The sequence below is a fragment of the Festucalex cinctus genome, chromosome 8 (genome assembly GCF_051991245.1).
Source record: "Festucalex cinctus isolate MCC-2025b chromosome 8, RoL_Fcin_1.0, whole genome shotgun sequence".
NCBI classification, from domain to species: domain Eukaryota; kingdom Metazoa; phylum Chordata; class Actinopteri; order Syngnathiformes; family Syngnathidae; genus Festucalex; species Festucalex cinctus.
In genome coordinates this window covers 20,105,059-20,116,244 of record NC_135418.1, presented here as the reverse complement: position 1 = coordinate 20,116,244, position 11,186 = coordinate 20,105,059, and the positions used below count along the sequence as shown (strand labels likewise).

General features: G+C 39.5%; 1 protein-coding gene across 8 annotated transcripts in view; it reads right to left on the bottom strand.

Moving 5' to 3' along the window:
• Positions 1 to 145: 145 nt before the first annotated feature.
• The window catches only part of wnk2 (WNK lysine deficient protein kinase 2), a 32,528-nt gene continuing 21,487 nt past the window's right edge, over positions 146 to 11,186 (bottom strand). For 2 of the 8 annotated variants that reach the window (XM_077529481.1, XM_077529484.1), the window contains 10 exons: positions 10,199 to 11,055; positions 9,160 to 9,217; positions 7,729 to 7,793; positions 6,781 to 7,352; positions 6,458 to 6,690; positions 4,975 to 5,178; positions 4,552 to 4,650; positions 3,504 to 3,548; positions 2,125 to 2,441; positions 146 to 1,712 (listed from right to left, as the gene is read on the bottom strand). In XM_077529481.1, the coding sequence (XP_077385607.1) occupies positions 1,416 to 1,712; positions 2,125 to 2,441; positions 3,504 to 3,548; positions 4,552 to 4,650; positions 4,975 to 5,178; positions 6,458 to 6,690; positions 6,781 to 7,352; positions 7,729 to 7,793; positions 9,160 to 9,217; positions 10,199 to 11,055 (2,747 nt within the window). In that variant the 3' untranslated portion in view covers positions 146 to 1,415. Of the gene's footprint in view, positions 1,713 to 2,124; positions 2,442 to 3,486; positions 4,651 to 4,974; positions 5,179 to 6,457; positions 6,691 to 6,780; positions 7,353 to 7,728; positions 7,794 to 9,159; positions 9,218 to 10,198; positions 11,056 to 11,186 lie in introns of those variants that run through there. The other 6 variants (XM_077529482.1, XM_077529483.1, XM_077529485.1 and 3 more) reach the window with 6 other exon arrangements.

The window sequence follows — 11,186 nt, the reverse complement described above, 5'->3', positions numbered from 1 at the left end:
GAGCGGCGTTGACATCACAGCCTGCCTAAAAATTGTGGCCTCTATGTGCAAGGAAAATACTTCTTTTTTTTTTTTTTTAATAATCGATAGAAGCTCAGGCACTTCATGAGGCTGGTTGATTGCTAAGACCAAATAGTTCCAATGGTCTAATAAATGTGTTTTTATTTCATTTCATTGTGTTCAGTGCGTTTGTCACCAGTATGGGGATTAGCAGGCCAAAGCATTCATACATTTGCAAGCATGAACAATAATGACAAGAGCTTTCTAAATGTGCAATTCTTTTGACACTGCAAATCAGGCCAGATGAGACAATGTTGAAATTTTTCAGGTGAAATTATTTCAAAATGTGAAAAGAATGGCTCAACATTTATGAGTGTGCTTAGAATGACGTTACACGCCTTTGAATAAACTTTAAGAATAAAAACAATAATCTCAATTTCAGTAATTCACATTCTTGGTGTACTTTATACCATCATCACCAACCTCACAGTAACTCTTAAAAACTCCCTCAAGGTAACAATATGTAATGTGATAGGTTTGAAGAGGAAAAAGACATTTGTGTGTGATAGCAGATTTTTATGCCTTTTTCCACCAACTTGCGAATGAAGAGGAGAAAAAACAACAGGATACATTTAAGCACATTGTATACTCTATATCCCAAGGTGTTTTTTTGTTTTTTTTTCCAATCTGTGATGTTTTATGACCTGCAATGATGAGATTCTAGCATTTTTTTTCTCTGTCCATTTTGATGATTCTAATCACATAATTTAAGGATACATTGAGAATAACTCATGGCTGCTTCGGACCTAAACGCTCATCTTCAGAAATAACAATGCAAGGCACGCTCACAGGTGATTTTCACCTGAAGGTAAAGTTTCTTCCGATCTCTCGTTAATATTCCAAGCGCTTGTGCTGGAAGCATTTCATTGATGGGGTGAAGAAAAAAAGAAAAAAAAAAAAAAAGAAACTTAACCTCGGACTGAGAGCAGGTCGTCTGGTCCAGAAGTCTTCACAGTGGCGGCTGCTGAATAGTTGCACTGAGACACACGCAGCAGCTGCAGCAACAACCTAAGCATCATCCGCTGTTAACTGTATAAACACGCAAACTATGTACACACTAACAAGAGTTCCTATATTACACGTGGTTGTTTGTCTGTCGGGTGACATGACCAACACAACTCTGTAAATCTCAGTTATTGAATGTAACAAGTTTACATACAAGCAATGAGTTCAAAATCTACCATTGCTCTGCGCTCAAATGATACTATGACATATGAACATGAGGTATGCAAATGAGAGATCAATGGTAACATACGTGCTGGTTAAATACACTATATACAGTATATGCACGTCAAGGACTATAATGACATTGCTTTTTGGTACACGACTTGGAAGACACAAATTGCTACGCAGCTTTAAAGAGTTCTTGTTTTGGAGCCGGGCGGTTGATATGGCGCACTTGGGATGGAAGCATCCTGGCTTGCGGGAGTGCCAGGAAAGGCAAAAATTCCAGAAGGAAGGGCGAGGGGTAACCCGGGTGATCGACTAACAGAGAGAGGAGAGGACGAGGCCCGGAAGGGGAGGGGCGAGAGTAGCTGACAAACGGCGCCGAGTTCTCTGGAGGACACGTCGATCATCGCCTTGCCGGTGCCATCAGGCCATGACGGGGGAAGGTTGCCGCTTTCTACACCCGGGGTCATCCAAGATGACACCTTGAGAGTTGGATAATGGATTCGATCAGGGATGCGCATGGAGGGGGCCACAATTATCAGTATCGTGATGTTTGGATATCGTTACATCCCTAATAACTAAGCCCTGTTTGCCATCTAGTGGTGAATGGTGATATATCTTAAAACTACAAAGCAAAATACTACTTTTTTTTTCCTTTAAACCTAAAATATTGTGTAAAACTGCTGATCAACCTCTTATAGTATATATACACATAACATATCTATAATATTGTGTATATATATACTATATATAAATGGATATATTCAATATTTTATACACATTTCCAATGAAAAAAAAAGTGTTTTTTTTCTAAATCTGAAAATGGTACCAAGCTGAGAGTATTCTGGGTCCACTGTATGAGAAAACTTCACAAGCGATCCACTGCAAACTCACCTCTGAGTTCTTTGCAACGTGACTTGGGGCAACCACTTGATCCAAAAGCTGCTGCCCGCCGATGCGCAGGGAATTCGTACGCGGCCTGTGAGTGACAACAAGAACCTCCTGCGTCCAGTCGTCCATCAGTCTTTGCAGATCTTCCGGCAGGTTGATTTCAGTGGCATTGATGGATGAGCCGGCGCAGCTTGCTGTCTTGTTGTTGCTGTTATTGGCTTGAGCTTGTGCCAGTCCCATCACTGGCTGATGAGGAGGGGGCGTGGCGCCGGTGGGCGGCTGCTGCGATGGATTAACAAATCCTAGCCCAGCACCAGGCCCTGCCATGAGTAAAAATACGAATACATGGCAGCAAAATTCTATACTGATGATGAGAACAGTGATGCACGCCAGTGATTCCCAACCAGGCTGCCATGGAATTATCCCATTTCATTTTTTTTGTTAAAAAATTATTACAATGGACCTCTGAGATATAACTGACCCGACTTACTATTTTTCGGAGACACAAGCCATCGTTTGGCCAAATTTGCGGGGAAAAAAAAATAATAAAAAATCTTCCAAAAAAACACTTTCCTCTAAAATAATAATAACAATAATAAGAGGAAGAAAAATAAGAATAAAATAAAAATAAAAAAGAGGGAAATCTGTTGTGAAAAAATGTAATAAAAATATTGAATCAAATATTTAAAAATGTTTATAAAAAAAAAAAAAAAAGAAATCTGTGAATATATGAATGCGTGGGTGCCAAACCGTGAGTATGCGTTGGTAATGGGAAATGCCATGTATGGGCTAATGAAGCAACAGATAATTTGGAAGTAAAAGGTTCATCAACACATAGACAATATAACAATACTCACACAGGCACGTTTTTATCCTCTGCAAAAAACATTATTGCAGCATTCTGAATTAAAGTAGTTGCGAAACTACTACTAACAATTTTCCTTCCATCTGCATGATCGTATTATACTGCCTCTGGTGGTTAAGTTGCACACGCCAGAAGGAGCCGTAATTAATTATCATAATGCACAAACTGTTTATTTATAGTTCATTTAATTATGTTATTAATATGTATATATAGTACAATGTGAGATAGCGTTATTCCTTATTAAAAAACATTGGAAAATATTTTATTGTTTTTTTTTTTCATCTATTCAGACAGAACAATTCAGTGTTCTTCCACTAGATGGCAGACGGTACAATTAAACTGTGCAACCATGCGTTTACATTAATGCAACAGACAAATAGTTTAGTGTTCATCTGAACGGCAAGATTTTTTTTCTAATGTAAACTGGGCGCCTTGGCTTAATAAAGGTTGGGAAGCACTGATGTACAGTACACAACATGATTGCAAAGACATTTACATACATAAATGAACTACATACTGTTGCCTCGCTCTTTGCCAAGACACAATCGCTTCAGCGTTGACCCTATAAGACAAAACAAGAGTTTACTAAACTTGTCTCAGATTCCATTTAGAGAAGAATAGTGTACAGTATGTGACAACAAGATGCATTAACAAAGCTGCTGAGACACAAAGCAAAAAAATAATAATCTAAACTTGAATTTGAAGCAAAATGATCAGCCTCCTGAAAAAAGTGCAACAGCAAAGTGCAGCGTGAGGAGCAGAAAGGAAATGTACATGCTTGATATAAAATATTGTAAATATAATGTATTAATATTATTATTATTATTATTATGTATAATAAAATGCATACACTCACTGACCAGTGACCACCTACACAATCTAATAAGATACAATAAAAGACCTCATCAAGATTCTGTAGATAAGATCATGAATAATGCTGAGTTATGATTAATCATGTATTGAGGAATAAGCGGTTAAGAAAATGGATGGATACAAAATAAATGTTGTCATGGCATCCCTGGAAGCATTCATACACAATGTATTGTAGTTCATCATTTAACAATGCATTGTAACTTACAAGGATGCATCAAGTTTGCACTTTACATAGCGAAATAAAGCAATAAAACAACCGAAAATTTTGATGCAGCAGCAGAACTTTTGACACGGTTCATATAATGGACCTCATTCGATGAGTGAACCATGTCAACATTATGGTCGGTGAATGTTTCAACCAGTACAGATCTGGGAAGGTGCACTGAAAGTTCACGTTAGCAAATATTCTGTTTATTCAAACCTGGCTATACTGAATGTCATTATTTTGACAAAAACTACGAGCCAATTATTATTCTTAGCTGTAATTCTTAACGTCAAATGACCAATTTGTCAACTCTGTAGCCGTTTGAATAAACAGGACAAAATGCAGAAACCGAAGTGAAATGTCAAAAAAAAAGTGCAAAGAAAACAAGCTGTGTTTCCAAACAAAAAGTAAAGACAGCGATGTGTGCCACAAGAGAGAAAGACACGCAAAATAAGGGAAGCGGAGCAGCAAGAGAAGAGATACAAACAGATAGATAAAGGCACAGGCCCACTGAGAAATCTAGCTCTGGGCTTGCTACTGGATTTGTAAGTCACTCTCTCGGTTGGTTGAGGGTAATTAGCCCAGCCTGGATGGAAGAATAATCAAAAAGGGGAGAAGACACCAGAGTAAGAAAAGCACACAAGAGTCATTTAATATGTTGATCCAAGGTACGATACAGTATTGACGGGAAAATGAAGCGTCTTCAAGCACTTGCAATATTATTTTACTCCTCTAGATGGTGCGCTTGGTTTAAAGATAAATATAGTGTACAGTAATGGCAATTGATGAAATTTCCACTGCTTCTTTAAACCAAGAGTGCCATCTCGAGGAATAAAAAATATCACAGTTTCGTGAAGCTTCACTTGTCTATCACTATGATACAGTCATGTGTTGGTTTGTTGGCTCTCACCTTGTCCTGGTGGAGCTTGTGTGCTTGTGCCGTCTCCAGTGTACAGTCCAGCATAAATGTTATCAGAGGACAAGGAGCCCTTGAGGGAGCAGGGCTGCTGAGTCTGCACGGGTTCCGAGGTGGAGCTGGGAATGTGGCTGGGACAGGACGCCTTGGCTGGAGAGCCGTTTAAACTCACAGTTGTTTCACCTGTTCCAGGGACGGCTAATAACACACACATTAAGAGTGTTACTATTGTTTTCATTTGTGGGCTCAGAGCACTCATTATCACCTAATAACGCAAATAAAAGTAACAATAATTAGGATTGAAAATGATGAGTATTTAGATGGGAGTTGACTGGCTTGTTTGCCGACCTGCTACACTCCACCATTGAAAGGTGACAGCGTCTGGAGCATGAAATAAATAAATATGAGAGCAGAGGCTTTTTATTTATTGATTAATATATTTATTTTTTTTATTTATTTCCACAGTTATTTTAATATTTATTTTTTATTATTTGAGTCTTCTTTTTTATTTTTGTATTTATTTTTACTTTATTTATTAATTTATAATATACATTTTAGTTGTTTTTAATTTCAATTTATGTTTTTTGTATTTATTTTGTTATTGTATTTATTTAATTTATATATAATTTAATTTCTTGTATTTTTGTATTTATTTCCACATTTATTTTTATATTTACTTTTCAAGTCTCATTTTTCATTTTTGTATTTACTTTTACTTTTTATTTATGTATAATGTACATTTTTGTTGTTTTTATTTCCATTAATATTTTTTTTTTGTATTTAATTTTTTAATCGTATTTTTATATCCACTGTTATTTTCACTTTTATTTATTTTTTTTTATTTTGGCATTATTGGTCCTCCATAATTAGTGGTAGTGCACCAGGGTGATTTAGATCCTATTTGGCTGACATGAACTTTTTGTTGTCCTGCTTTGCCCCATTGTTATATGTGGTGTTCCACAAGGTTCAATTATGGGGCCCCTGCTGATTTCATTGTATTTGCTTCCCTTGGGTTCCAGCTTGAAAACATGGTACTGTATTTCCTTTCACTGTTGTGCGGATGACTGTCAGATCTATGTCGTGCGGAGCAAAAAATGTGCTTTTTCATTAAGTGAAGGCCACTTCTGTTCTGTCTGGAGGAAATCAAGGCCTTGCTACACCTCACCAGACGCCACCTGGCTTAGTCACAGGAGTTCGGCTTCCTCAGCTGGAGCCAGAACCAATCAAAGAGGCTCGCTAATCTAATTGCTAAGTTGTTGGGTAGCGGCTTCCTCTGTCAGCACTCGAGTGGAGTTCATCATCCAATTTGCAGAACTTAATTTGCAGTTGCCGAAAACTGTTGTCATCAGTGGCGCATTTTTAAAAGTACATACGTACAGTATCTGCACTCGTGAGGAGCATTAAAGGAGAAGAGCGTAGGAAAAAAAAAAAAAAGTCTTAAAGGTGAGAAGAAGGAACTTGACATTATGATACTCACTGGGTCTGCCGGCGTCACCAGATTTATTTGTGACATGTCGAAATTGCTGAACCAGAGGGCTGAGGAGCTTGCCGGGTTTCAGCCTGTGCTTGCCGGACCTTTTCCTGCGACCCGTCGGCGGTGCTACGTGCGAGTACGTCAGGCCGGATGGTGGGACTTTGCCAAGTCTGAGATACAGCAGCTCCACTTCTCCTCTCTGGTGAGCTTGCAGCTCCGAGATCTCCCTCAAATGTCTTAAAGGAATTGGAGCAAGAAAGTAAAGCTCATTTATGAAATAAATTCATTAGATTTTTTTTATTGTAATCGTGAAAGCTTCTACTCACTTCTCCCGGAGTGTCTGTAGTTCTATCTTCATGTCCGAGTCCTCCATCTCCGAGTCATTATCACTGCTGGCGTAGGCCGAACCGGTCACGCCCCCGTGCCTGCTCGGCGAATCCGAGCTCTGCACGCTGCCGCTGCGGCCGGACCGTCTGAGGAAGGCCACCGCCCTCTTCATCAGGTCGCTTCCCCTACGCTCCGATCGAGCGTGTTGACTCGGGGTGGCGGCGGCCAGCTTGGCGGGGCTGCTCTCGGCCCCCGAGTCAGAAGACAGGAAGCGAGCGTGGACCGTGATGTCGACGGGGACGGAGGCTGAGGTGATGGTGTGAGGCAAGGTGGCCCCAGAGGAAGACGTGTCCAGGTAGAAGTCTGGCGGCGCCGAGTAGCGGCTGCAACGCGTCCTTTGCGCGACGTCGTCCTCGGCGCTGACCACGGAGAAGCGACCGATGGTGGTGGAGGGAGTCATGGCCTCGGCGGCGACGTTGTAACCCGCGGGGTGTGCTGGCGAGGCAACGCTGCTCCAGCTCCTCTGCTTCACATCACGCTTGTTGGCCACTTCAGGAGGAACTGACATTATCTGACAAAAGGGAATCGACATGAGTGGACAATATGCTGCTTGTTTTTTTTTTGTTTTTTTTTTTAATAATATTAATTATATATATTAATATATTAATATTATTTTAAACTTTTTTATGTTAAATGTTTTAAAATTTGTTGAATAATGTTTTAAGATTGTTATTGTATGTTTTGTTTTTTTTTAGTAAATTTTGTAACCTATTTTTATTTTTTATTTTTTTTCCCTCTGAATGTTAACTACTGTTTTTTTATGCTTATGTGTTGTCTTTCCTTGTGTAAAGCACATTGAGTTGCCTTGTGTATGAAATGTGCTATACAAATAAACTTGCCTTGCCTTGCCTAAGTAGACAAAAAAAAATTTTCCCCTTCAAACAAACCTTAAACCGGCCTCTTGTCCCAGAGCAGGAAACAGAGTGAGAAACGTGCCTTTTGGAATGGGATGCTGCAGATTATTGAAACATGATCATTCATTAAAAAGTGAGGAATGCAATGAAAATTTCAGAGGAGTGTGACGATATATCGATATCGCGATACTTTGTCTCATGATAGATTATCGATACGCCTACACATGTATCGCGATATTTGTAGTTAATATACAGCCACTATAACGGCTCCATTGTTCATGACTTATTGAGCAATTACTGGATGTGCCACTAGGGGGAGCGCCTCATAAGACTGGCGGTAAAATGTGCAGAAGTCTTCAGGCGAAGAAGACTCATCAGCTTAGTTTTACTTGTGGAAGACATTTATCTGTCCTGAACTGACTCAGTTTTCCGTTTTACGTTTCTATGAAAAATGTGGATTATATTTTCAATTTTAACATTTTAAAGCATATTTTATGTTTAGACTTTTTGAAGCACACAATTTCTGAGGAATATCAATTTTATTTATTTGGATTTAATATTTAAGTTGGGCATGTAACGAAAACGGCAATATCGTGATATCGCAATATTAAAACTGCCTCAATATATCGTCGTCGTCATGTCATGATATTAAAAGCAGCTCATTTGTTAAAAAAGTCGGGTTGATTTATATTTGTGGAGATCTAGCACCCTCTGGCGGCAAGTTTTTTAGTGCAGTTTAATTTTCATAAGGCATGTTTTGGCCCTTCTATGTTTAAAATCCACGTTAATGGTCAGGTAACAAGACAATATGCTTGTAAACAGAGTCATTGTGTGGAGGAACTCAATGTGTTATATTTTTATATATAATATTTATATTTTATAATATTTTTCATTGCTGTAATGTACATTTTTTTAATTAAAAGTTATAAAAGTTTAACAAAAATGTAGTATAGTATGAGCTCTTTTTTTTTGTGACTTTTTTTTTGATCGCCAAACTCCCCCAAATATCGTGATATTATCGTATCGTGATATTTGGCTATCGTTACATCTCTAATTGAAGTATTTTTATTTCTTTATTTACTTTTGCAATGTTACACAAAAAATAATTGCGTCAAAGTTTATAAAAAGGAAACAATTGACTATGTGACTGACTGATATGTTGCACGACAATAGTGTTTAAGAAAGACAAATTTGTTGACAGAAAGTGGTCTCTCTTAAGAAGACATTTTTATTTGTTTAAAAAAAAGTGTGAAGAAGACAGCAGTTTTAATATTGTGTTTCAGTGATGGTACAATAAGAAACTATTTTCTCAGTTTATGTCTTGAGTAATTTTATCGTAGATTTAGTACCTGAACAATATATCGATAATTGCGGTATCATCATATCGTGAGATAATCGTTATCATGAGCCTTGTATCGCATATCGTATCGTATCGTGAGGTACCCAGAGGTTCCCAATACATACCACACACAGCTGAGTCACTCAGAGTGCTCAAACTATCCATTCGCTCGGGAATTTGAGGCTAAAAGAGACGTTGGACAAAACAGGTGAAGGTCATCAGTGTTTGTTGACGTTATCAAAATGCATTGTAGCAAAAAAAAAAAAACATATACAATAGAACGTATTTATACGTTTTTGGGAGCAAATGAGTTAAGAGAGTCCTCGTACTGGTATCAGTCTAAAAAAAAAGTGGTATTGAGCATTCCAAATGGCTAATTGTGTGAATAAAATAAACAAAATTGCTAGTTGCAAATATGGGTGCATTATTTGACTATACTTTTGAGTTGTCACCGATACCAAGTTCTGACACCACTAGTACTTAATGTTATGATTAAAACGCTAAGTTTTTCAAGCAAATTTTTAAAAATCAATAATTGGAAAAGAAATTATGAATGGTGTTATATAACTTTGTATTAAAATGAATTGAAATGAATAGCTGCAGGCTCCTTTCTGTTTCTGTTTATTTTATGTATGCACTTTGGAATGTTTAAGTCAATTATGTTGATTATGATGATTCTGATTTTGTTTTGATTAATATTTTATTTATAGTTTCTGTGAGGGACCCCAGGAAGAATCGTTTTCACGATGGTGAAAACTAATTATGGGTTTCCCATTTTAAACAATAAACAATAAACTCTTGATAAATAAAATTTCCCCACCAACAAAGCAATGAACGATTTACCAAACAAAATAAAAGACCTATATAGCATTTTTCCTGAAAAATGCAGGAAATTAATGGCAATTTTCCGTTCTTCACATTTGTAGTTCCTAATGGTAAAACGACCACAAAAGGACTGCTGAAACTGGTATCGGAGGCTGTCGCAAGGACTGATACCTTGAAATAAGGCCGGTAACCAGTATCAGTAGTAGTTGTCCATCCCTAGTTATAAAGTTGTAGTTGCACAGTAAATGATTGGTGCCCCACCTTGTTTTTTGCAGAGTAAACATGAACCTACTGCATATAGATCCAAGATTTGTATTGAACAAATATGACCAAACGTACCAATTGTTCTCCTGCTCTGTATCGACTCTCCTCCATTGGACCCGGCGTACTGTTTCCTGACCCGCCAGTGGCACTGTCCGGCCCAGGAGGAGATTGGATGTACTCCGTACCGGAACCCGGCGTCTCCGCCGTGCTTCCCGACGGATACATGGGCGCGTACTCCTGGTAGAGCAAATTCCGAAGTTTCTCATCCAGCGTTTTTATGGTGCTGTCCACAAATCCACCGCGACCCAGTCGCCCTTCGCCGTCCGACTCGCCCGGTCCTCCGCCGTGCTGCGAGGGTGCCGGGCTCTGGGGCAGTGAGGACACTTTGGCCCCTCCCACACTGGAGAAAGGCTGGTGGAGCACCACAGGCTGCTGCAGGCGCTCACTGCGCGTGGCGGCGGCGTATGAGAGGGATAGTGACTCTTTGGCGGAACCGGGCTCCTGCGGTGGAAGGGGGGTGATGGGGGAGCCGCCCGGCGAGTTGCTCACATCCAGAGACAGGGGCATGACCAGGGCACAGCAGGGTATCTCCTCCGCCGCAGAAACAGGACAGATGTCCGCCATGTGTAAGGTGGAATGGATGGGGGAGGTGGCGGCCACGGGGGATCCCTGAGGCTCGTCCATTTGAAAAGAGGTTTGTGGAGATGATGGGGGCAAAGTTTCAGCTCTGGCTGGTTGGGCTTGGTGCACGCTGCTGAGTAGCTCCATTGATGGTACCGACTGAAGAGCCGGGGGTGCAGACACCGGAGGGGAAAGGCTGGCCAGGAGGAGAGGGTCCGTGTTGGACATAATCGGGGGACTGCAGAATCCATACACGTCATGGATGAAGCCTCCACTCCCTCCTGACATCGTAGAGGATGAACCCTCCTCAGCTACCAAAAAAAAACAAAAAACACATACACACATGGATCATATCACATATTATTTCAATATACTTCGATAGGGCTGCTCGATTATGGAAAAAAAATAATAATAATCACGATTATTTTGGCAATAATTGAAG